At 43.8% G+C, this 27,384-nt stretch overlaps 1 protein-coding gene across 1 annotated transcript in view; it reads right to left on the bottom strand.

The window, feature by feature from the left end:
- Positions 1–3,836: 3,836 nt before the first annotated feature.
- MMS19 (MMS19 cytosolic iron-sulfur assembly component) overlaps positions 3,837–27,384 on the bottom strand; it is a 43,545-nt gene continuing 19,997 nt past the window's right edge. Inside the window, exons 7-31 of the mRNA XM_088449960.1 lie at positions 26,527–26,655; positions 24,893–24,954; positions 24,720–24,806; positions 21,149–21,223; positions 20,460–20,537; positions 20,222–20,360; positions 19,976–20,130; positions 16,372–16,447; positions 15,733–15,858; positions 15,412–15,493; positions 14,496–14,593; positions 13,209–13,364; positions 12,552–12,701; positions 11,358–11,457; positions 11,127–11,223; positions 10,711–10,785; positions 9,416–9,542; positions 8,539–8,639; positions 7,946–8,002; positions 7,182–7,368; positions 6,838–6,920; positions 6,365–6,529; positions 5,435–5,494; positions 5,218–5,318; positions 3,837–4,673 (exon numbers count right to left, since the gene is read on the bottom strand). Of these exons, the coding sequence (XP_088306086.1) occupies positions 4,646–4,673; positions 5,218–5,318; positions 5,435–5,494; positions 6,365–6,529; positions 6,838–6,920; positions 7,182–7,368; positions 7,946–8,002; positions 8,539–8,639; positions 9,416–9,542; positions 10,711–10,785; positions 11,127–11,223; positions 11,358–11,457; positions 12,552–12,701; positions 13,209–13,364; positions 14,496–14,593; positions 15,412–15,493; positions 15,733–15,858; positions 16,372–16,447; positions 19,976–20,130; positions 20,222–20,360; positions 20,460–20,537; positions 21,149–21,223; positions 24,720–24,806; positions 24,893–24,954; positions 26,527–26,655 (2,594 nt within the window). The 3' untranslated portion in view covers positions 3,837–4,645. The remainder of the gene's footprint in view (positions 4,674–5,217; positions 5,319–5,434; positions 5,495–6,364; positions 6,530–6,837; positions 6,921–7,181; positions 7,369–7,945; positions 8,003–8,538; positions 8,640–9,415; positions 9,543–10,710; positions 10,786–11,126; positions 11,224–11,357; positions 11,458–12,551; positions 12,702–13,208; positions 13,365–14,495; positions 14,594–15,411; positions 15,494–15,732; positions 15,859–16,371; positions 16,448–19,975; positions 20,131–20,221; positions 20,361–20,459; positions 20,538–21,148; positions 21,224–24,719; positions 24,807–24,892; positions 24,955–26,526; positions 26,656–27,384) is intronic.

Here is a 27,384-nt window from a genome sequence, read left to right as displayed (position 1 = left end):
CAATAGCGTCTTTCCGTAGTCACTCAGTGACTATTCAGTACAGGACTATCACCCACACCTTCTGGGCACATACCCAGATTACCTACCCCCTATACAGCATTAACCCTAGCAGTTAATTTTTGTTTCATACAGGAGCATTGTGACTCCGTTCTGAATAAACACAGCTACAGTATACTTTAGAGATTGTGTAAGCCTCATCTGTTCGTATATATAACATAAAAGTGGTCACAAATCTCACTCATTTTGGTCCATTGACACCTCTGACACCACCAAGGAGAATATATTTATTTGAGCGCAGTACCCCTCTCCAGTCATCATTATCATAGATAAGGTTTGGGCCACCTTTACGGGTACTGCAGCTGAAAGTACATTCTCCGCTATTTGGCAAGAGCGCAGGTATACACTATCAATAATACCTTCTATTTATACGACTTAAAGTTATTAACACTACAATTCATCCAGACCAGATGAAATTTATGCCATGGAAATCTACTTCGGAGAACCTTGAGCGATTATTTACCCACCTACAGGTCTCTCTCATGGGGATAAATCATTATTTACCCACCTATAGGTCTCTCATGGGAACGAATCATTATTTACCCACCTACAGGTCTCTCATGGGGATGAATCACTTGATGTAGCTAAAGCCTTTGATTCTGTAGCGTGGCAGTTTCTATGGGAAGTTATGCGGGCTTTTGGGATAGGTCCACATTTTATTAAACGGGTCCAGCTGCTATATACGGCCCCTAGTGAACGGATCTCAGTAAATGGCTATGTGTCACCTTCTTTTCCTTTATCTAGTAAAACGAGCCAGAGATGCCCATTATCCCCCTGGCTCTATTTGTCCTGGCAATAGAACCGCTGGCGTGCATACTGCGCCCTCAACCTGACATAGTGGATCTTCAGGTGGGCAGCAGAGGTGACACTGTTGCTTTATAGGATGACCACCTTTTACTGTTTCTGGCTGATTATGCTCTCTCCATGCCAGTGGTCCTCCAGGGTATTACAGCCTTTGGTATCTACGCTGGTTTCAAGATTGGGGGAAATCTCATATTCTGCCGCTCCGGGGGTCTTGTCCCACTACTCCTATTATATCTCTTCCCCTACAATGGTATAGCAATGGCTTTAAATATTTGGGTTACTAACTCTCCACAGGATTATGTTTCTCTAAATAGTCAACCATTATTAGAGTATCTCCAAGGGAAATCTCATGCCTGGGTTAAATTGCCCCTGACATTGACCGGTCAAATTCATTTTGTTAAAATGGTTGTTCAGCCTAAATTTCTGTGTGTGTTCCAACACTCTCCCATTTATTTCCCACTATCTAGTTTTAGAAAACTGAATTGTATGGTTTCATCTCTGGTCTAGATGAATAGGCGTCCTAGGATTCAACTGAACACTCGCACTAGATCCAGGTTTAAAGGGGGTCTTTCCCTTCCTGATTTTCGTTATACTATTTTGCATCTCAGTTGGCGCATTTACGTTTATGGCTACAAGGTGATGCAGTGAGTGATTTTGTATGTTGGTTTCCCAAACGTCACCGGGTCATACCCCTTTGCAGGCATTGCTTGCAGAGGGATGCTCTTATAGAGACCCTCCTTTGTTTTATCAATTGAAATCTGGAAACTAATTGCTAAACTGGTTAAGTATGAGGAGTTGGACCCAGATACTCCACTGTGGAATTCCAAAGTGTTGACTCATTTGTCTTTCTTACAAATGGTTTGAGTGTGGAGTTCTCGAGTTCTGATTTCTATTGGACAATTATAGGATACTGGTATTCTTAAGGTTCCCACTCAGTTGCGTGACAAATTTAATTTACCAGCCTCTTATTTCTACAGATATCTTTAGTTGCTCCATACCTTGTCTACCAAATTCTCTTATTCTCCACCGATCATAATAGATTCTCCTGTCAAAAAGATATTGATGTCTTTGGGTTCGCGTAGAACCGTATCTAGATTATATTCTTTTCTTTTGCCCACTCATCATTGTTCTGATCTCCCCGGCCTTCGGGAGTGATGGGTGGCTGATGTAGGTCCTATAAGTGATGAATCCTGGAACCCTGCCATGGAAGCTCCTAGGTGTTCAGCTGCATCAAACAGGTTCCAGCAAATACATAGAAATACATATGGAAAATGAACCACTGTATCTACTCTGTTATATGATTTGGTTTATGTATGGGACTGATTTGTATACCTAATGTCTACTCGTACATATTGAATTTCCTCAATACGTATAATGCAAGTAAGGTTACTGTATTTAACTGATAGGGTGTTGTAACTGTTTCTCTCTTTAGGTCTGAAAAATGTAATAAATTTTTTTCCGCAATTAAAAAAAATAAACAGTCAAGTCTGAGAATGCCGATTCTCGCCACTAAAGTATTTTAATCGCAGAAATTTTTTTATTACATTTTTCAGACAGAGTGTTTACCTGTTTCTCTCTCTATGGCCCGTATTCAATTTGATTCGCACCCGTGATACTTTTTCGCCTTCCGGACTTTCCGCCTACTTCACCTGTTTTGCAGGCGGAAAAGTATCGCGCGCATATCCCTGTATTCACTTTGAAGTACGCGAAAACTGAGCCGCCAAAACTGAAACAAGCGGAAAGTCATGTTAGATTTGGGGAAATCAGCCTAACAGCCCCCAAAAGATGCTCTGACATGGGGGTTCACTATGGTTCCCCCGATTTGGCTTGCTGAAGGTATTTGGAGTTTTTAAACGGGCTCAATAGCTGCTAAATAGCATTTTTGTATACGTGATGCACAATAGTATTCTGGAGGTTTTTTTGCAGAAAATAAGTTATCCCAGCAAAGTTGGGGTACTTGAAAATGGGGGGCAGCATATTTTAAAGTTGCTAATGTAATGTTTTAGAAATTGTGAAAAATCCACCTGCCGCAAGCGCCTGCAAAAGTAAAAAAACACTTGGGGCATACTTGGGGACCCCCCTGGAGTAGTTTGCTAGTTTTTAAGTTTGTCCCTCAACATTTTTTTTTTTCCCCCCAAAATGAATGATTTTTTTTGGGGGGTGTTCTTAAGTCTTTTTTTTTTTTTTAATGTTGACGCAGTTTACCTTTGGGGGACTGTCTGAAGGCTGCAGGAGGGTTCCCGTGACATTGCACCCCAAAACCTCAATTCTGCACTTTTTTCCGCCTGCTATTCATTGGCAAAACTTTTTTGCCTATTACATTGCATTGACTTTCTGCCTAGGCGGAAAGACTTTCAAATTGAATACGGCGATACTTTTCCGCCTGGCGAAAATGACGTCATCAGCGAAACTTTTTCGCACCAAATTGAATACGGGCCTATGTCTAAAAAAATGTAATAAAAAAAATTTCCGCAATTAAGAAGAAAAAAAAAATAAAACTTTAGTTGCAAGAACCGGCATTCTCAGACTAGACACCCTTGTTAAGTCGCAAGAACCGGTATTCTCAGACTAGACACCCTTGTTAAGTCGCAAGAACCGGTATTCTCAGACTAGACACCCTTGTTAAGTCGCAAGAACCGGTATTCTCAAACTTAAGTTTTCCGCAATTAAAATAATAAAAAATTAAGTTTGAGAATACCGGTTCTTGCGACTTAACAAGGGTGTCTAGTCGCGAGAACCAGCATTCGCCGACTAAAGTGCCGGCCAAGAGGCTGTTATTGCCTCGTGGCTGACACAGAGTCTATTTCTTCATGCACCCTCAGGAGGGCGCGAGATTAAATAATTTAGTCGCCCTAACAGCGCGCTGAATTCAATAGCTCTGCAAGCTCCCCCGTGGCGCTATCAACAGCAGGCAGAATTGAACTTGCCCCATAGAGATCTACGATTTATTCATTACAAGAAAAATTACTTCAAGGTTTTACTTGACAAAGCGGCTAGTTTTAATGTAAACATTAATGATGCGAGTACTTAATGTTCCAGAGTATCGTGGGAGATGTGTAAAGTTCGTGTTACATCTAATTGGTTTTGTCAATATGAACATGTAACAGCATTAATATTACCTCTTTGTTATATTGCAAAAATAGATGTGCAAAACAATTTAGGAACAAGTTGTGGTGTTAATCTGTACGTGTCGCCTGCGTCTTGTGGGGACAATCCAATGTTTAGCTCATCCATGCACTAGGGTCTAGTGACGTCACTGAGGCACATTATGGCTACGGCAGGCGACAGATACACTTAAAAATGCCATTCCTGGCTACTGCTTTCAGTAAACGCCGACATTCCAGCCAGTCGCACGCTAAAACAAAAAAATGTTTTTGAGGTTCCACCTTAAAACTAGGCCACGAGGCTGGTACTCATTAAATCACATTACTATACTTTACAATATACATTATATATATATAGATAGATTTTATAGACTAGTTGTTTCTTCTTCTAGACATGCCAGATCATCTCCTACTGTAAACTTGTACCAAAATTGTTCAAGTGCAATAGAGTCCAACCAACCCGTGCTGGTCGATGCAGCCTAATATTGAAATTAAAAGTAATTATGGAATGCAGTAAAAAGATGAACATGTCCTTCCGACCGTGGCTCGTGGTACAGCATGTACACGCGGCTAATCAAGATGGCACTAGCGTCATGACATTGGCGATCTACAGGTCAGTAAATTAGTGGCATCCTGGTTAGATTGTCTCCGTGCAAAATGATTTCTTTCCGACTGGACTCTCAGCTGCCAGCGCTTCCAATCAGGAACCTATTAAAAAAAATATATATAATATATAGCTTTTATTTCCAAGTATCATCTATAGCGGGAGAACCAGAATAAAGCGACCCACAGTGGGAGGCAGTCATTGTGTGGGCCCAACATTCAGTCTACCCAAAAACAAAGTGCGGGCATACATCTATGTCTGTACAACGCATGTATGTCCTGCACATCCGCACTTTATATAAGACCCTTTTTTGTATCTCAAACGGGAAATCAATGTCACTTCTTGATTACCAGTTCCCCATTAGCTCAGCCTAGGGTACTCTGCGCATAAATCAGAGTTTCCCTAACTCTGCCATAACAGTCCAGGTTTTAAAGCTATCCATGCTTGAGTTTATAGATATTCTGAAAACCTGGACTGTCATGGTGGAGTTTGGGAAACTCTGACAAACGCCGCAATCAGATGAACTTTGATAATATATCAGACATTAGTTTTCCAGGTAAAGAGGCTTATGGAAACATCCACATAAAATAGAGATTGCTGTAACGCAACAAATGAATAAAACCGTTCTTTCCGGTGTGTATAACTTACCACTGGCAGCGCGCCTCAACTGCCTCCTTCCTAACTAATCTCTTCTTATCGTCCAGTGGTTTAGCTAAGGCACGGATCACTTGCTGCTTGTAAGGCAGGAGCTGTGGAGAGACGCGGATGAGACTTTGTTCAGTTCCTCGGGCTCAAGTACATCAGTGACGTCAAATTCATGTTAAGGCTGAGTGGGTATCGGAATGTAATAGAACTGGAAAGTTACCATAGGCAGAGGGAGCTTGGTTAGAGCCATCATACACTTCAGAGCTGTAATCCGCACTGCCTGGAACACACAACGTCCACACGTTAAAATACTGCGTGTTAACAAGAATGCAGATGGACAGATTTCCTACAGACGGAGGCTGTCACTTTGTGGGCTGGGCTAATCAAGAAAATGCAACTTCATTAATGCTAGCTAGTGATACACCACAAGGTGCCTAAGCCATCACTGGCACAGTAGCTAGTGAATAGGTAGGCTTCCACAAAATGGCTGCCTCCAGCAGGTGCACCATACATTAAAAAGTATATGTGCCAGGGCTGGATGGGGCCCCGCTACTACAGTGATACAGATGCTTCCTAAACGGTAAACTCCGGGCCCACACAGAGTCAAAAGGTGGACATGCCTTATCTCAAATTTGGTTTTCGGGGACCTAGGCACCATGGGTATAGCAAAAGTCACTAGGAGGATTTACACTTAAGGCTTAAAGAAAAGCAATTACCTGCAAAATACTTTAGTTATAAAATGATAGATGTGCCTATAGTATCATACACAATTAAAGACCTTATTTTAACTGATCAAAAGTAATCCATTGTATTCACCGAAACAGTCCGGTCAATGTCTTTACTTGGTCCAAGTCTGTTTGTGTTAATGGAAACAAATAAATGCACAGTACGGTCCCAGACACACAACAGTCAAATACAAAAAAAGCTTCTAGAGCAGAGGCATTCAACAGGCGGCCATCCAGCTGCAGTGGAACTATACATTCCAGCATGCCCTCCCAGTTTTGCTATTAGGGCATGCTAAAACTGTAGCAGGGCATGCTGGGAAGTGTAGTTCCACAGCAGCAGGAGGGCCACATGTTGCATACCCAAGTGTTTAGAAGCTCTTAGTGGATGATATCTGGCCCGTGGTCTACAAGTCTGACAGACCTACCATGCTGGGGCTTGTCGTCAGGCTCAGGAGCTTCGTGATGAGGGTTTCTATATGGACATTCAGGATTTCCGCAGCATCCAGTAGTAAAGGCTCCAGACAGGTCAGTGTGGAGAGCTGAACCCCGTGGTCAGGGCAGGATAAGGCCTCAAGAAGCAGAGATAGCAGCTACATAGGAACAGATACAGGAAAGGATTCAGATGACGAGTGTAGCACAGCAACGCATTATATGCAGTGAAGATTCCTGTGCACTAGTTCTTTAGAATATGGTTGATGTATTACGTTAATCAGTTGGGCCATCCATGTGAAGGCTACTGATAAAAACTACCAAGGATACATTTGCTGTATTTATAAAAAAAAAACCTGACTAACGGCATGAAGAGTTTGGGCACCATACAAATGCGTTACCGGGTCATCAATAAGACACAAGAGCTGTGCGCAGTGTGTAAGAGACGGACAATTTTAGCTGCACTTACCGATGGAAGCTCCGTAAGAAGAACTTGCTTTGGCAGACAGTTCAGCACATGTGACAAAGACTTTAGGTAATTTGGCTTGTTGTCTAAGAAAAAAAAAAAGAATAGGTAATTACATTTTAAAAGAAAATGTAAAAACAGATCCTTTGTGTTCTAATAAAGTGAAATGTAAATGTAAGCTGAAGCCAGAGAGGCCTTTAAAAGGCCATTGACTTCTCTATATGGTGGTGCACATCAAGCATTACTTCCTTTAGCAGCACTGACTTCTATATATGGTGGTGCACATCATGCATTACTCCTTTAGCAGCACTGATTGCTCTATTATGGTGGTGCACATCATGCATTACCTCCTTTAGCAGCATTGAAACCTTGCACCAGTTTGGGGACGTTCTCTGTAAAGAATCTCTGCCGGAACATGATGCGGATGTCGGCATGGCAAGCTTTGTTCAAGATATCTGGAGAATCGGAGACCAGTAGTGAGAACAAGTCTGCAGCCATAGGTCCAAGGTCTGTATCAGATAACAAACTGATCACCTACAAAAGAGGAAAAGGTTTCCTTTATCAAATAATCTCCATAGTTATTCCCCTTCATAGTAGATATTTACATGCATTACCATTTTCCCATGCCAGAATTATGAGAGTTCTTCTAATAATCAGTGTGTAGATATCGGGAGTGATCAAAAACGTCACTGTCCTAAACCAGCGCAATCAGAATAGTAGGAGGAGGGGTCCAATATACAGCTGGACTTGCAGCCAGGGACTCTGTTGGTGGTGAAAAGGAACAACCGTAGACTCCACGCTACATTACAGAGGGGGAGAGACCCCATAACGCAGAATATTTTAAAAAGCTGCTTCTCACCCCTTTACCTCTCTGTTGGTCAAGTTAACCTTTAACACAGTCTACGATAATTAAAAAATACCTTTAAAAAAAAAAAAAAAAAACTATAGAAATCAATAACGCTATTTAACCACAGCTGGGAGAGTTAGTATTAGTAGAGGAGAATCTAATTGTTGTCCAGTTATCCAACAGATGGCTACATGTTAATCTAGATTATATTCCAATCTGTACAACAATCACATTACAGGTTGCTGCTGCTAGTGGCATAGTCACCTTGTCAGTAAGCTGCCCATTCAGGGGATGGTACCGCAGTATCAGAGCTTTGGTTACCTGCAAAGTGAAGACATCTGGGTCACATTAAAATAATAACAGTGTTCTCTACTTTAAATTACAATTATGCCATTTAGATTTCCTATTAAAGTAGAGCAAAACCTTAAACCTTTTTTTTTTTTAATAGTTGTGCTGGAAGGATTTAGAAGAATTAAAAGAAATTCCCTTTGCCATTAATATGAACACACTGTACAGTGCATGAATGTGGCTGCCAGTCTGCCATCTCTGCAAGGGACACTGTAGGGAGTGGTAATGCTGCAGGTGAGCCCAGAAATAAATGAACCTTCCTTGGTGGAAGCAATAAAAAAAAAAAAAAAAAAAACACAATGCAACACCCCCCCCCCCCACACGTTACATCTTTAATTCCCCATGCTCAGGATTAAAACAGTCTTCCACCACATACTGCTGCAGACATTTTTTTTTTTTTCTCTTTTTTATGTCCATAACAAAATAGAGAAATTAAAGAGCAGCGAACGCCGGTACAGCAACAAAAAAGACAAGCTTGATAATAACAAATAAGGAATCTTCAAGCTCACCCAGATAAGCAGCGTCACGGCCTGAGTCCTTATGGCCTGATCTGCCAGTCCCAGCTCTATCCTGCAAGCCGCCTTCTGCAGAATATCATCCAGCTGGTCACCTGCAGCAAGAGGACCGACAACCCGCTGAGATACCATCATTCCACTGCACGCTGCGTTATTATGATACTAGTCTTTTAGCACAGTGATTCTCAAACTCGGCCCTCAGTTCCCCACACGGTTCACATTTTCCAGGTCTCCTGGCAGGAGCACAGGTGTATTCGTTACTCACTGACACATTTTAATAGATCCACAGGTGGAGCTAATTATTTCACGTGTGATTCTGTGAGGAGACCTGGAAAACATGCACTGTTTGGGATCCTGAGGACAGAGTTTGAGAGCCTGTGATTTATACAGGAGGAGTGCACAATGACAATACAGGAGGAGTGCACAATGACAATACAGGAGGAGGAGTGCACAATGACAATACAGGAGGAGTGCACAATGACAATACAGGAGGAGTGCACAATTAAATGAAATACCTTGTACCATATCAAAATCCCAGACAACTGTCTCAAAGTGCTTTATTCAATAGGAGGTAGCAATACAGCTACTGTATACATTTTAAAAGTAAAATCATAGAGATACTACAGAATTACCAATACAAAGCTATGACTGTACGCTTTAGAATAGCATCCTCCACACTCCACGTTTGGCGTAACAAGCAGAACATTTTTACATGTAAATGAAGATTGTGCTTCGGAGCTTCTAACACACCAAAAACTGATTTTATGACCCTAGCAGAGTATTCCCCATTTATAATCCCTATGTACGTATAATGATTTTGCTGCACATTGAATAAAAACGACACAAAAGGTATGTTGGAGAAATAACTAACCTGGAGGACACTTATTTACTAGGCCGGCAAAGCATTTGGCAGCAGAGGAGTAAGCAAATGTGCTGCACTCGGACAGGCTCAGTGATAGCAACTGCTCCAACAAACGGGTTAGATGTGGAATTTCCACCTGTGGTCATAATGACATTGTAAAATAAATATTTAATCCGGAGGAACTCACAACAGTGCACATTTTACAACATGGTGCACAGAGCGTTTAATAAATGAAGCAAGTTATAATACGGTATAAGCATTTCATTATAAAAATAGTGAAAGGAGTAACGGAAGACCGTTCAGCTACATAGGACATAATCTCTCAAAGATTTGTGCTTGGGTGTCCCATAACTTGGTCGGGACATACTGGTTGAGGAATAATGACGACAGATCTGCAGATGACATTGTGGCGATGCTGTAGGTGTGGACAGCGATAAATGGCCCCTCCTCGACCAAAACCAAGACTACTGAGAAATCAAGTCCCTGGGTTCTGCTATACTGAATTCCAAACAGAGAAGGTTCATTCTCTCGTCAAGAATCAGGGACCCTTGGTGGTTCACTATCCAGCTAAAGGACGGAACAGACCCGCAGTGGTGGCAAACCCTGGCACTCCAGCTGCTGTGGGACTACATATCCCAGCATGCACTGCCAGAGTTTTGCTATTAGGGAATGCTAAAACTGTGGCAGGGCATGCTGGGATATGTAGTCCCACAGCAGCTGGAGTGCCAGGGTTCGCCACCACTGGTAGAGGATAAGGTCAGGCATTCCTGGGTTTTGCAAAACCTTTCCTTATAAAGTGTTAAAGTGTTCTTACCGACCTAGCAATCACAAAGTAATCAGCTTTATTCAAATATTTTTTTATTATTATTTTTTTAGCAGCTATATTTTATTTTCAGACACACACCAGACGTATCTAGTAACACCACATAACTAAAGGCTGCAGCGCCAAATCTATTATGATAAAATTCAACCCTGGCATAAATAACCTCCTAGGTTGTCACGCATGTACACGTGACGGCCTAATTGCAGCTGTGGCACATGCGAGTCACACCATAACGTACACCGCGCACAGCATGCACTTTAAGTGTGATTCTCAGACGCGCCACAGTGATGGCTGTGGGGGTGTAACTGCATGGTAACATGGTGTTCTGCATGTTTTATGAATCCAAGCGTACAGATGGGGGAAGGAACACTAATGGGCGACTTTAGTTCCCCATAATGCTATTAAAAAAAGGTTTGTATTGCATTTTACACCTAGTAATGATAGAGGGAGACCCCTTCCCCCAATGCTGTGAGATACTCACGTTTCTTGGCAGGGAGCACACAAACGCCATTAGCAGTGCAACCAGTCGGCTCTGAGGGGCTTCAGGACCATCTGTCTGGTGTTAGATGGAGAAATACCCACCATTAATACTAAAAAGGTCATTAGTTACACATTTACCGCTTACTACGTTTTACATATTCTGCAGTGGGGACGAGCCTGATGTAAGAGACTAATAAATAGCACCCTATTCCTAGACACATACCAAGATTATATATACACATTTTATTTACTTATTGGAAGCCATTCAAAATTGTCAATTTACGCTGCAGCACATACAAGACATGTTTCTCCTGGAGTGAATGGAATGACAGGTTCTAGTCTCAGAGCACATGGAGCCGGCTGTATAAATGACACCCGAAGACTGTGTCCACCTACACACAGCAGTAGCACTGTTACCTGGAAGGGGTGGAACTTGGAGGGGAGACTGTTGTCAGGAAGGATGGAAATGTCCCCATCCAAGAACAAGTCTACAATTTTGGCGAGTGATGACAACCTAAGGGGGAGTCATAGAAAACACAGTGCGTTATGTAGTGATCACGTCAGCTCAGAGCGATCCATGCAGCCTTTATATAAGTAACAGCTTTGTATAATGGTCACGTAACACAGGTCCTCCTTAGAAGTACTCACTCCGGACTGAGATGAGTGGTGGCCGCACTGATCACGGATACCATGGCAGCAAGAACGCGGTCATTCAGAAGGACGTGATTTTCTGCTAGAGTCCCCCTGTCTGAGAGAGGTGACAATCATTACACTCTCTGTGTATCGTAAATTCATCAAATGGCTACGAAACGAGCTAAAAAGATATAAAAAAAGTGTACACACCGAGGAATGTTACACAATTCCACATATTAACAATGCATGCACCCCATAACATAAGCACACCTATATTATATTACAGCGATATAACACCAAGCTCCGAAGTGACAGAGGGCATGATTTAAGTCTCTGTTACTCACTGGGACACATTTATGAAATTAGGAATAATGTGTTTTCCATTCCAACCAATCATATTCCGGCTTCTCTTTTCTAGTCTAAAAAATTGTTTGGGTGCTATGGAAACCTAAACTTGATGCCTTACACAGCAAATGATCATCTCTGGAGGGGGAGAGGCCACATAAATTCGGCATATGGAGGCGGAATTACGGTAATGAAGCCCAGGGTATGATTGAACGGACATAAATTTGCAGCACGCTGGTGATAAAGTTCCTTTTTTAACTTATTTGTTTGCAGGAGTTACAAAGGGATAATCAGTTGAAATCACAAAAAGAAGTTAGTGCTGACTTTAACACCTTAGTACAGAACATAACGTAAGTAGAGCTCTGAGCACACTATTGCTTATATAACTTGAACTGTTTTAAACCTTAAATTTAAGAAGCAGAGCTAGGGGCTCCTACAAATGGCCCAGACAACCAGCGACAGCAGGAAACACACAGCACGAACGATGAGTGGTAAATACTGTAACCCCTACATTAAACTCCAATCAACTGACTCCTACTGCCCTGCTGTATATGACTCCTCTACGGCTCACTCAAACAGGCAGAACCCCCTCCCTTGTATTCTGCGCGGTAAATAGGGGAGGGGCATCGACTACAATTCACAAAAGGCAGGCTGCATGTTTTTTTTATCAGATGAGCTACTGTATTATATAGGAACATAAAAACTTTCGGGACCGGGAGGATAGGTTACATCACAGGTAACTAAGAGAACACATTTAATATTAATACTAAACTCCAAATAGTTCTAAATGTAAATAGCTGGTAGTTTTTTATGATCCACTGTCTCGCTCAACCTGCCACAAATATCAATATTGCTATACATCACCTTGTGTGACAGCCTGCACAGTCAGGGACAGCAGAGAGGGCACCACAGTCTGGTGATAGGAGCACAGAGACTGTGTGTGTTCCTGGCACTGTAAGGCCACGTGATACAGGCTCCTGCATACAGCCACCACGTCCTCAGCACCGCTATCCCCTTGTGTGATTATAAACATAATAAATCAACACGTTAGATTCCGGGGTATAAAATGTACAGCTTGTGACATCCACTACTAGGACCAGGCAACAATATTAAATGATGAAATATACTTCAAAATAAAAAAAAATGGACAGCCCATAATAGGACTGCAGCTCCGTGCAGGTTTAATATAATGTTCAACGCAAAAAAAAAAAAAAAAAACAGCTTAAAAAACACAATAATTATACCCGTTTCCCAAAGATGGACTTTCAAAATGATAAAAACCACTCGGGAGGGATTTGTGAAAGTGTAAAATACACATTATTTAACAAAAATATAAAATGCGGTGGCGAGTACGATGCTTTTAGAATTTATTACGTTTTTATAGACAGCAAAATACACAAGTGTGACACTGGTCCCAGTAATAAAATCCTTGGGGATTAATAAATGCTGATTGTAGGACTTTTAAGAAATGAGAGTAAATAAAGTGTACTATCGTGCCATGTGGGCTCATTGTGAATGTACCTTTTTGCGCTTGTCTGATGTAACTGAGTAATATAGGTACAGTTTCTCTGACAATACTGTGATGTGTAGACACTGCTGCCAAGGCCTCTAGACATCGCTGCCGTATAGAATACTCTGTGACATCCCTCCCAGTACTGTCTGTACCTTCCATAGGCTCTGTAAGAAACACACATCTTATAACATTTACACGTAGCTTTAGGAATGACTTTAGCAACCCACAAACCATGTCCGTATTTTACCATGGCCCAAGGACAGACTAAAGGGGCATACACACTAGACTATTAGCTCCATGAGCGACATCGTTTAGTGCGTCCCCGGCAGGGGTGTGCTCAATGTCGTTAACGACATTGAGCACACACACTGGAGCGATATCATTCACGATATCGTTCAGTGCCAGGCACCCTCCCTCATCCCCGAGCATGCAACAACCTGACAATATCGTTAGGATGGCCTGCATGTTCGGGAGATTAACGACAAAGACCAACGACCTGCGGGAGCGCGCATCGTTGGTCGTTATCATTAATCGTTTTTGTGTACAAACTGGCAGATATAGTGAATAACTGAACGATAACAATGTCATTATCGTTCAGTCGTCCAAAATATTGGCCAGTGTGTACGCACCTTAAGGCCCCTAATTGGTCCCAGCATAGTGAATGTGTGCCACATATCACGGGGGCGTGACCACATATCACGGGGGCTTGACCACATATCACGGGGGCATGACCACATATCACGGGGGCATGACCACATATCACGGGGGCGTGGCCTTGTAGCACGCCTTATCTTTCTGCATCACGAACGAGCTGAGCACCGGAAGGCAGAGCTGCTCGGCCGGACCGGCCCTCCTGGCCTCACCCCCATTTTTTATAGTTGACGCCACTTTGCCCACAAATGATCAATACGGACATGCCATATGTAGGGGGTAGAAGCTCCTGAATCTTACGCCACTGATTATTATGCACTTTTCTATTAGTTTATTTAACACGCAGGGCGGGCTAATGCAGCATATTCTCCATTCCTGTAAGATATAGGGCAGATGTACTAAACTCTGAAAAGTGATACATTGGAGAGTGATAAAGTACCAATCAATCAGCTCCTGTCATTTTTCAAACAGTGTCGATTGTCTGGTAGTTTATCACTTTGCAATTGATCACTTTTCAGAGCTTAGTGCAACTCTCCCCCTAGGCTGGACTGAAAAGCCAACAGGTAGGTTATGCAAACTATCCCCTCCCAAGCCTACATCTGGGAGAGGCAGAGGTAAGTCATTTGTTGCAAATCGCGACTTACCTGTCTGTAGCCTGGAACAGAGCTGAGGCACCATCCTACTGATAAACACTGCAGGGTGGATTCTGGATAATGCTCCAGAGGCTTCAACTGCGGCCTGGCTGCAACAAACAGAGTACAGTCAGTCAGCCCTGTAACACGGTCTGCACTTCCAGTTAGGCTGATTTAAACTCTAACTGAATAATAAATCCACAGTTAATTATACCAATATAAAAACTAAATTAAAAAAAGGGATTAGGTGCAACAACATAGCTAAAGAAACTTAACCGGACACATTGTTTGGGACAGAATAAACTATTTTCCACAGTGAAAAATCAATTAACAAATGCTGTGATTTAAAGTAAATATTTATTTAGGTTACATTTATATGCCCCTATTTCACTGTTTCCTTTCCCTCGGTTATGGAAAACATACATTCACACGTTGTGCTTCACAGAAGCCGATAACTGGAGGACAGAGAGCTGGAACATTGTTCCCATAACACGAGAGCCAAAACTACAAACTTCTCAAATCGAGTACTTTCATTGGCTGAAATATCCAGCTCCCAAGCAGATAGGTTAGACAAACTTTAAATCTGCTTGTTCTACCAAAACACAATAGCAAAAGTTAATAATTTACGCCAGGGGCCCTCCAGCTGCTGTGGCACTACACATCCCAGCATGGCCTACCAGTTTTTTCTATTAGGACATGCCAAAACTGTGGCAGGGCATGCTGGGATGTGTAGTTCCACAGCAGCTGGCGTGCCGCATGTTGAATACTCCTGATCTACAGATTCTATTACGGTTGATTGAATAGAAAAAAAAAAAATGATCCCTCAATTTCCCCCAAACACCCTTCTATAGGGCTCTTAAAGTCTTTAATGTCTCAGTCTACCAATGCAGCCCTACACCCTCCATAGTAACCGTAAAGATGGGAGTACCAGCTCTGAGAATCTGGTTCCTGTAGGATGAGCCGAGTCAGGTGGTCAGCGACTAGATCGATGTCATCAGACGACAAGAAACCTTTCAGAGAGAAGAAATATTAGGCCGGCGAAAGTTGGACAGACAATTGTAACACTATGTAACAGTAATAAAGCAGAGATAATATACTGATGGAGAGTCACAATCTGCACGGTTGGCTGGCAAAAAGGACTTTAAAAGATGGGGGAAGAACAATTGCAACCCACTTTGATTGTTTCCAACAATACACATTCTCCTTTTTAAACTCAGAAGTAATTAGACACAATTAGAGAGATAAAAACCTTGGTTTGTGCCCAGCACGGTCATAGCCTTCACTGCCACTAGGTGGAGCTGTGCACTGGGATCAGTTATTGCCGAGAACACCATAGAGCACAAGGCTTCTCGGAAGTTACCCAGGCCATTTCCATCTGCAGAAGAGAGCACAACACACACGTATATACAGTGAAAAGAAAGTCTTCAGCTTTAACAGAACTCAAATATTTAACTATAATGCACGTATTTGGGCTACTAATAACTGCAGCAGCCACTATCAATAGCTACCACGGGAAATGTGTTTTATCCATAAGATGCGCTTCCATTCAGCATTTATAACATACATTGTTAAATATTTTTCGGGAGCATTTTAATATTACATTTATTTTTGCCACTTGTTGGTTGTGTTCTGACAAATAAGTCCATCACCATGGCGGAAAGCAGGAGTACGAGTGAGAGGAGAAAGAGGTGTTTTTTTGCCCCTGAACTACCACAGATTCCCCTTTTAAAGACCCATTATAGATGGGATTTACTCCCACACGCTGGATAGAAGCTAGGTCCGTCAGAGTTATACTGTGGGGTAACAGCCTGCGCACACCCCCTTGCAGAGAAGCAGATGAACTACAGCGCAGCACGGGGAGGAGGGAGCCCCTAGCAGCACAAATTACCTTCTTCCTGCAGCCACCGGCTCTGCAGCTTGAGGAACCCCAAGGTCATCTCCAGGATTGTCCTACGATGGCTGCTCTGGGATTAAACAGAACGAAGAAACAGAGGGTGAACGGTTGTATCACACGTAAGCAGATTGAGATGAGGGTCAAGGCCCTTTATCTCACCATATGAACTCCAGAAAGTAATAAATATCAGCACGAAAAAGGAGAATAACCTGTGCAGAGTCCTCTCAGCAGCATCTAATCTATGTTCCTGGAGACAGATGTTGTTACAACCCTCATGTAGACTTTGGGCCTGATTCAGACCCGCTCGCGCGCGTAAAGTGCTCGCAAGAGGGGCCGATGCGCGAGACACGGCAAGCGACGGGCGCTCCGTCGCTACGGGTCTTGCACCAAAGCAGGACAGCTGTCGATTGTGCTTGACAGCTTGCCCCATTTTAGAGGCGGGCAGGGGGGGGTGGCTGGCCAAACGGAGGTGTTCCCGAAGGAACGCCTGCCGTTTGGGGGTGGCCCCACTGACATCACGAGTGATGTCAGTGGGTGAGCTTCTGGCTCTATTAGAGCCGAAAGCTCACTGGGGCTTTCGGGAACGAGACCCTACCACAAGGGTCTCGCCGCGAGCCCCGATGGTCGTGACCATCGCGACCATCACCTGGCCGCGAGCTAAAGCTGTGAGTGGTCACACACGGCATAGCGAGCGGCCAGGAGGTCGTCTTTAAAAAAAATCAGGCCCTTTGTAAATTAGTTCCAATTTTTGTCATCATACTGTATCTGAATTTAATACAGGACTCTCCTTTTGCAATTAAGTCCACATACACTGGTTGTGGTTTTCTCTGAGTGTTTACTATTGGGACAGTGATGGCTCTTTGCATCTGAAGCCGTTTCCCTTCCATTATCAGACTATGGGGATGATTCGATGGTCGCAATGGTTGATGGCGCCGGGCCTCCGGCATGTTGAGTAAGCCTCAGCTTACTCAGGCTGGCCTGCTTGCAAGGCCAGGAAACTGCATCTATCGACGCAGTCCCTGGTCTTGCCACTCCAGGAAAACAGTGTGGACACGCCCCCGTTTCTAGGAACACCAGCCGACCCCGCCTCTGCACCGCCCCTTAAATGCCTTTCCCTGTCAATCAGGCACAGGCATCGGAGGGGCTGCACACGATTACGCAGGACCCATTCTGTACACTCGCAGAATGGGTCCTACCCATGCACAGATTCCCGATGATCGGGAATCTGAGTCCAGCATTGCCTGCTGAACCAGCCCCTATGAGGGAACATTAATCATAGAGAATATTGCCATCGATTACTTATTTACCCACAAGATCTAAATAAAAGACATCTACTGCAGAGGTGATCCTATAATCATTTAATTATTACTGGGTATTCTACCAGTGAGTTGCTATTTGTTACTGTCGTGCTCCCAGTAGTGTGCACCGTATGAAATGATTTATGGTCGGTGGGACAGGCCATACCAGTGCTGGTTGCTACCAAACATCTCATACACGGACACACAGATGCGCAGCCCTGTCCGCCACCACATAACAGAGCGTCGACAAGTCATAATACACCCTGGGCAAGATGTACCGAACATTGCATGCGCGATGCCGTACATATGGTCAATTATCGGGTACATACCAGCGATAACACCGGTATGTACCTAGAAAATCGCAAAGGACGGCTCTCCCGGATAGAGCGGTCCTATGTAATAGAGGGACTTCCGAGTTCATGACCCAGAAGTCCCTCTGGCCATACGCAGAAGGAAGCATGCCCTGCAGGGGGAACTTAAAGGGATCCGATTGGTACTGCCATCTAAAGATGGAGTTACCTACCGGGCCGAAGCACTGGATTGCATCATATTCTGGAGCTTGGTACGTATATGAGAAACGCAGTAAAATCCAAGAAAACTGAATTTTCGGGGGGATTCCACATTTTTGAGCGTAGTACATCCCGCTCCCCTTGTTACTGTTTTCATGTAATTTGTGTGTTATATGTTTGTACTTTTGCTATGCTTGTCATTTATGTGTATATTATGTATATTAAATGAGTTGAGTAGGGGCTCCCGGCAGTCAAGATGCCGCCGGTCAGAATACAGACACCTGTAGGTAAGCATACTACCACTAACTCTAACCGATGCCTAAACCTAACCTCCCCCCCTAGAGCCTAAACCTCACCTCCCCCTTCCCGCACCCTAACCCTCCCCAGTCAATGCCTAACCTCCATGGTGCCTAAACCTAACCTACCTCCACGGTGCCTAAACCTCACCTCCCCCTTCCCGCACCCTCCCCAATTAGTGCCTAACCCTCCCTCCACATTGCCTAAACCTCACCTCCCCTTTCCGCAACCTAACCCTCCCTCCACGGTGCCTAAACCTAACCTCCCCCCCCCCCCCCCCCCCCAGTGCCTAAACTTCACCTCCCCCTTCCCACACCCTAACCCTCCCCAGTCAGTGCCTAACCCTCCCTCCACGTTGCCTAAACCTCACCTCCCCCTTCCCGCAACCTAGCCCTCCCTCCACGGTACCTAAACCTAACCTCCCCCCAGTGCCTAAACCTCACCTCCCCCTTCCCACACAGTAACTCTCCCTCCACGGTACCTAAACCTCACCTCCCCCTTCCCGCACCCTCCCCAGTCAGTGCCTAACCCTCCCTCCACATTGCCTAAACCTAACCTCCCCCCCACTAGTGCCTAAACCTAACCTCCTCCTCTAAACCTAACCCTCCCCCATTAGTGCCTAACCCTAACCCCCGATACTTACTTTCGGGATGCCAGTAAATGGGATATTGGAGCCGGGATCCCGACGCTGTCGGGATTCCGGCGCCGGTGTTTAGACCGTTGGCATCCCGCACGCTGGGAGGCCGACTACATCCCATATTAAATTGATGTCTGACATTTCTCAGGTGACTTTGTTAATAGTTTTGGGCTTCTTTTTGGGATGATATCCATTACATATACTTATACATCCTGTTGATTAAAGATAGTTAAATTAAGATCTCTTTTTCCAAACACTGGTATATTTTTTCCTTTAATAGTTTCTGGGGTGTATGGATTAGCCCTAGTCTAGGAGCTGCAGTCATTTTACTCTCCCTTTTCACCTAATATTGGTTCATAGATTGTTACGCCCTAATTATAGTGTTTTATTTTACATAGTGCCCTGGAATATTACCCCATTGTCTGTCACCCTATGGCAGATGGAGAGAGCTTCCTGCTCATCAGCTGGTCATGGGTACGTTATAGACCCGCAATTATAGAATTCACTGTTATTGTGCACCAAGCAATATACCAAGCCTCAAACAGTGATCAGGAATTGTTTTGGCTCTGACTACTCAGGAGGTTTATATCGTCACTAATCATAGGTAATAAGGAGGGTATTGCTGGCATATGCTCTATAATCATTCATGTAATTGTTAATATATTAATAACTTAGCAATAGTGTTTACAATATTCACATTACTATGAAACACTTTCTTTTGTTTTTGTTTTTTAATTTTCCACTGCAATGTCTGGATGAAATGTATTAAAGGTTTTTCATAAAAAAGCTTGAAGGGGAACTAAAAAAGAAAAAGAATTCCCAGTTTGGTTGTGGAGCCCGGATCCTGATCCTCTTACCTGCGTGTGCTGGTTGTACTGTTCCAGCAGCAGCGGGAGGACACTGGCGGTCACTTTCAGACACGCCCTGGGGGAGGCGCCAGCGGCAGCTTGCAGTAGTTTCGCACTGGGCCACACTAACTTCATATCCGGCTCACACAGGTGATGCTTGCAGTCTAAAAAAGGACATAACTTGTGGGTTATTTAGCAACGTAACCACTACAAAGTGACTCCTGACAGTACATAGTCAGCACCCAGAGCAGTTACCTTGCAAAATATTGTTTAGAAAGGCGCCCAGTGAGTCCTCAGAGTCCGGACCTAAGACGGAGCGGGACAGACAGGCAGACAGAGCGTGGAGGGCAGCCAGGCCTTCGGCTTCAATCTTCTCACTCGCTGTCTGGAATACCTGGGATACAGGGTGATGGTGTCAGTGTCGCAGGCAACCCCGGGTAATTGTCCTTACCAAACTAATGGGCACAAGACATTACAGTAACGTAGTTAATACCTCTCTGCGGATGGAAGACCAAAGGCCCTGCAGAAACTCTTTCAGCTCCTTCTGTTCATACACAGCACATGCAGCACTCTGTAAATAGATAACATATGTAAAACATGATGATCTAACGGCTGAGCTAAACAGACGTCTACACAAGTACTTTCAAGAAACCACCCAAATATGCCCATAATAATTCATGTTAGGCTAATCTTTATAGATGCAATTTCTATGGACATGACACATTATAAATTCCACTTTAAAGCCAGTGACATCAAAAGAGGGGGGGGTGCAGCCTGAGTAACGGGCTACAAACCTCCCAAGCACTCTACAGGCTGCTAATCAAAACTTTAAGGCGCCATACCTGGCCTACACAAGTCACACTGAGACCTATACAAACCACGCAGTCTCTTCTGGATCACAGGCTTGCAGCTAGCAGAGGCTCAACCTACATTAGGATGAACATGCCAAAAACACGGCAATGTACAGGATCACGTAAGTGTCCAAACGTCAGGCCCTGTATACCCACTTCTGGCTTCTGCACTTGAATGTCAGGTCCCCCTTTGTCTTGAACTATATACAGAGCTACATAAAACGCTGGCTCATTATAAGCAATCATGAAAATGCTCTACATGTCCAGGAAGGGAACCACCACCCAAACACGATAATAGCAGACAGTAAGGAATCCTCAAATGTCTTCTCACCAAGGTTTGCAATGAGTCCAGTTTGGCACTTTGTACATCGGAATCCATTTTCTCAATCAGCAATGGAAGCAAGAACTGTAAGTCACAGAACATCCAGTAGAGTTAGAAGCAAAGGAAAACAAAGGTGCACATTTTCTCCTGGGCAAAACCATGTTGCATAGCATGGGGGGGGGGGGGGGGGGGGGATTTAATATGAGTGGGGCAGATTTAGCATTGGGAGGGGCATACCCAGGCTCAGTTCTGAATTCCACTGTAAAGAGAAAGCAGCTCAGTATTTTTTCATTACATGCAAAAGCAGCCAGTATTTACCCTGCAAGCGAAATAACTTAAATACATCCGCACCCCTTGTACTGCAACATTGCTTGTTCCAGGGGTAAATTTGCTCCTTTCACCCTGAACGTTTTCTGATCCACAGTCAGCTCTTGGCCTCAACAGCCCAAGATATTGGGGTCTATGTACTAAGCCTTGGAGAGAGATAAAGTACCAACCTATCAGCTCCTAACTGTCACTTTACAGGCTGTGTTTGAATAAAGGACAGTTAGGAGCAGATTGGTTGGTACTTTATCTCTTGTCTATTTTCTATCTCTTCAAGGCTCAGTACATAGATCCCATTGTATTGACTGGCAGGTACCAAGTTGAGCCCCCTGCCATGATTAAGATGCCTGCATACCAAGGTTTTTATAAACAGTTTATTGCTAATAAAAAAATCAACAGAACACCTTCTCTTCCGTGACTGAATCTAGGAGGGAACCAGAAGTTCAGATGGAAGTTTCAAGGATCCCCAGCATGGTATGTATCAGATGCCTTCGGATCCCTTGTCCTGGAGGAGAGGTGCACCCAACCACCCCCCTCTTCCTCCCCACCCGCATGAAAACCACTGTGATGTCTGGAATATATCGCTCCACCCAAAACATGATCCTGGTTTCTCTCATGGCTAGGGCACCCGCGGTGCCCCCTTTGTGATTTCTGCTAGACTGTACTGTGATGGTTGAAATCGGATTTGAGTTCCCACATGGTTATCAGGCGCTTGGACTCCTCTGGAGTCCGTGCCCCAACACTGAAGGGTGGCAATCGCCCCATCTCAGACGGAGAACTGGCAACACCAGACAATATGGTCACCAGTCAGTCACCAGCTGAGTGATAAACGCATCCCGTGAGGCAGGCAATGGGGAGGTGTTCCATTTTGCAACTAGCGTTGGTGTAAATAAATGACAGATTGTTGTAAGATGTCTGATGTGTGTAGTTGGATCAGGATAGGCCTAGTTGTCCTAAATCGCATATAGGCTTATTTTATATCACACTATCCCCTGTGGTCACAGCATACTTTTGTGATATGTTAAAGCAGAATATATTATGTCCTGGGGATATAAACTATGACTTTTTTTTTTTTTTGAGATTTGCTTTGTCTATAACGCACAGTATTTTATGCATGATATCAGGTTATCAGTCTTGTAGACTTTGGCAAGCATTCATCCTCCAGTATCACCTACTATAAAAGATTTAGCGAGATTTAATAGTAAATAATCTTAAAAACTGATCTATCCCAAAAAGGCCACACGGGACATCTCTCAGCACCTTAAATGAGGATCTAGACAGCGGTGTTAAAAGCCCATAAGGCTCGTCTTTCATTTTGCATAATGCAGTCCAGCCTGTCTCCAACCATTTGTATACCGCAGTTACTAGCTTTGCAGGAAAAGGCAATACAATGTAAAAGGGAGGAGGAGAAGGAGTAAAATATTTAAACAAAAATATTTAATATTTGTAATAAAACAGGAAACACGACACATGGGAATGTATGCACCAAATTACTATGGAATCATAAAAACTTTCAATAATGGTTGGCAGGGCTACTTAATCCGGCTTATTCGCTGTTGGAAGGGACGCTAATAAATTGGCCTCATGACAGGCTTCTGAAGTTCTAGGTCTAAAGCTGCGTACACAGACGATGTGTACCCAGCCAAGCTATCGTGCGCGACAGACCCGGCGGGGGTGCCGGCATCGGCAAGTGCATACAAATTTGCCGATGCCGGAAGCGACAGAGTGACGGCGGTGGGGTAGCGGGGGCCATGCTGCATTCGGCAGCATAGCATCGCTAGTGACATCCTCAGATCTTTCTGCATGTACAAAAGATCGGAGGATGCGACGGTCGACCGGCGGGGGAGCGCGCATCGTCATCATGCGTACACACTGGACGATATGAACGATTGATCGTTTAGTTGCATCGGAATCGGCCAAATTTCTCAAGATATCTTCTAAGGTGTACCCAGCTTAACATATTAAGCCAGATGTCCCCAAACGCAGTCCCTCAAGGCACCCCAACGGTTCAGGTATGAGATATATCCATGGTTGAGCACCGGTGGATAAATCAAATTGACTATGGTACTAATTAAGTCACCTATGGTCAAGGGCAGGGTGAAGCTTAACTAGTTGGTGCCTGGACTCCTCCTGCTCCACCCTATACTCATGGTCTCTGTCTGTGTCCCATATGGAACGTGAAGAAGAAACATGGACTGCTAAGGTGCCTTGAGTATCGAGTCTGGGAACCTCTGCATTGAGCATTTTATCCACTAGACACTTTTCGGTCACTTGTCCAGCCTTATCCGGACCAAGATTGAAAGCCGGAATTTTGGCACATCCAGCGTTTACAACCGGCAGCCAACGCAAACTGCGAGCTTTCATGCTAAAGACTGGACGGGCTCATTTCACAACAAGCTGGTAATATCTCTATCTGATTAATGGAAATTACCCGCATACACCTAACTTCTATCATCTATAAAGTACTGAAGTCATCATTTGCGGCTGGTCCGCTATCTACTATTATTGGTACTCCCTTACTTGGACATACCAGTGGCTCACTAATACACATGGTCAGATCTTGCCTGAATACCATTGGCCTGTGTTTTATACGATCTATATGTATAATGTTTGTAATTATGTTATTAATATTTTCATATTAAAAATACTATACATTGCATAGAGCTCCCTAGCACTTGCATAGAGCTCCCTAACACCTCTTTTTATAATCGATTGGTCTCGCTTCAGAAGAGATTAACGAACACATAGCAAAGCTGTATAACGCGGTAATTCAGTCATTTGCATGATGACGGTAGCTCAATGCCACAGATCGTCCTGCACACCTCTATGGGAGGAGAGGGAACATGGGAGACGTTGGATGCCATTAGGTGCCGCCCCCGACAGCTTCTCCCATATCTGGCGCCCACTTCCGCTAACCGAATAGCCCCCACAGTATACTATAGTGCTTTCACAGCTGCAAAATGAACATTTACAAAATACGCGATGGGTTTATTGATGTAAATATTTGAAAGGGCGACTTGTGTAATAACTTGCACTGACATAAGAAAGCCAGGGAAGTCAAATTAGCCTGAAGATGGGATACACAGTTAATGAAATAGATCAGCAAAAACAAATTCACACTTCAGAAGCCTTTGTGGAAATTCAGAACTATCAAACAAGACCCAGGAAGGCGACGCATGCTGAGACTGTTAGTTCCACGAGAACTAGAGAGCTACAGGAAGCCTTCTCTGCGCTATGCAACCAGTCAAATATTTACCTCAGCAAAACGAGGGGTAGACGCCAATACAGCACGAAGGCCCAATATCAAGTCTTCCCTGGTGATCCCGTGCGGATCGTTGGGTGGCTGCAAAGCAAACAAATAGAGACCATGATATTCTAAAAGCAATGTGGCAAAAAAGTAATGGGCTTTGTATAGGAGCAGAAACTTACAGGGGTGAAATCAATGGGGAAGTAGCAGGACGTCACTTCAAACAACTCCTCCACAAATGGCCCTAGCCAAAACGAAAAATAAAAACTCAATGTACATTTCACAAAATAACAATTCCAAGCTCTTAAACTCTATGTGGGTTATGCAGCAGGTTCTGGGATGAAGGAACCGGCGTGATTTTAGCGAGCTTGCTGCTAAATTTAAAGAGCAAATCAATTATAAGGCAAAACCGGCCTTATAACGGATTGCCTCTTTAAAATTAGGAGCAAACTCGCTAAAATCAGGCCGGTTCCTTCATCTTGGACAGTATTACATTGTCCCCCATGTATTAGCGTTCCTCCTGTCCCATTTAAAGTGATGTGTGTAGACTGTTACTTTTCTGTAAACTTTGCACGAAAACTGCCCTTAGCACCTAATGTCATTCCAGATGACTTGAGAAACATGACAAATGGCTGTTAATATAATACATAATTAGATTAAACAAACACTATTAGCAATAAAGTAATATTAAATTGCCTGATTGTAGAATGTGGCGCTTGTTACGTGGGTTATAGGAGACTGTAACTGGCTGATAAGGATTCAGGTATAAAACTCTGCAATGATTCACCTTCACACAAGAAAAACACATGGTGCTTCTCCTAAAGATGGTGTTACTGCTTTACTCTACAATGCAGCTTCCCCCATGCCACAAAATAGTGGTTCAGTCCAATATATTCCACCGTTACCCTTTTACCAAGGCCGTTGTAAATCTCACTTTTTAGAGCAGTGGTGCCCAACTTTTAATGAGGACAGATTTAGGGACCTGTATAGTGAAGGGCCAAATAATATGAATGGCATGGAAAAAGGCAAAAAGATGAATACCACACGTGCTACGGTGAGCACCGATACATTTCACAGTGACAAAATAACATGTGACGTACTGTGGAAAAGGTACATACTACATACACAACAGGTCAATACTCACAAGATACAGTACTATGCCATCACATATACAGTGCTAGGCCCAGTGTAACAGCCTCCAGCAGTGCCATACATGTGCCAAAATTACCCATGTCACAGCCACCACAGTCCCATATACAGCTTTGTGCCCACCGCAGTCCCATTGCAGCCATAGATCAACATTACAAGCCCTATGCCCATCACAGCCTGTTGTAGATCATAAAACGCCATGCTGAATACCAGCACTATGCCAAACACGTCATGCCCACCATTACAGACCGATGCCTACATAGCAGCCTAATATACTCTGATTAAACATCACATTTAATATACAGTTCTTTGCCCATGTTAATAGTCTTATGCAGCCATGGACCCAGGATTCCAGCCACGTGCCAGCCTAATACAGCCCTGGATGAACAGACTAATGCCCCATGATCGCCTGATGTGACTAGTACATACAAATACAACCTTGTGCCAAGAAGGGGAGGGGGGTAGTTTCCCAAACTTGTTCCCTGCTCCTTGTGGGGGGTTAATGTTCATCCACGCATAGAGCCAATGCAGGTCTTCCATCTAAATATAATGGCAGGAGGCTTTGGCCAACATCAAGCCACAGAGGTTTCATAATCAAACTGACAAGTGAACCCTCAGCTGTATAATGGAATATAACAACAGACCTGCTCATGACCATTGGTCTTACCAAGAGCATAGTTCTTTGTAATAATGTCCTGAACGATATGGAAGGCGACCAAGAGGTTACGAGGGTCCTTCTCCCCATCCATGACTTGAATAAACCCGAAGGTGAAATCCGCTCCAAGTCCCTTTAGCTCTGCAGTTAGATATTAACACAGAAAGTCAGCGTACAGACCAAGATGTGTAGATACTTGACTACAGCTATAATATATACAGTGGGGCAAAAAAGTATTTGGACAGCCACCGATTGTGCAAGTTGTTGCACTTTAAAAGATGAGAGAGGTCTGTAATTTCCATCATAGGTACACTCTAACTGTGAGAGACAGAATCAGAACAAAAAATTCCAGAAATCACATTGTATGATTTTTAAACAATTTATTTGTATATTCTTGCGGAAAATAAATATTTGGATACCTACTAACCATCAAGAATTCTGGCTTTCACAGATCTGTTACTTTTTCTTTAGGAAGCTCATCTATCCTCCACTCGTTATCTGTATTAATGGCACCTGTTTGAACTGGTTAACTGACTGTATAAAAGACACCTGTCCACACCCTCAAACAATCAGACTGCAACCTCTCCACCATGGCCAAGACCAGAGAGCTGTCTAAGGACACCAGGGACAAAATTGTAGACCTGCATAAGGCTGGGATGAGCTACTCGACAATAGGCAAGCAGCTTGGTGAGAAGAGATCAACTGTTGGCGCAATTATTACAAAATGGAAGAAATACAAGATCACTGACAATCTCCCTCGACCAGGGGCTCCATGCGAGATCTCACCTCGCGGGGTATCAATGATCTTGAGAACGATGAGGGATCAGCCCAGAACTACACGGGGGGACCTGGTCAATGACCTCAAGGGAG

This window comes from Taudactylus pleione, unplaced genomic scaffold (assembly GCF_031769625.1).
Source record: "Taudactylus pleione unplaced genomic scaffold, aTauple2 ptg000502l, whole genome shotgun sequence".
Taxonomy (NCBI): Eukaryota; Metazoa; Chordata; class Amphibia; order Anura; family Myobatrachidae; genus Taudactylus; species Taudactylus pleione.
Note: the sequence above shows the minus strand (reverse complement) of the source record. Positions and strands in the feature narration are given on the sequence as shown.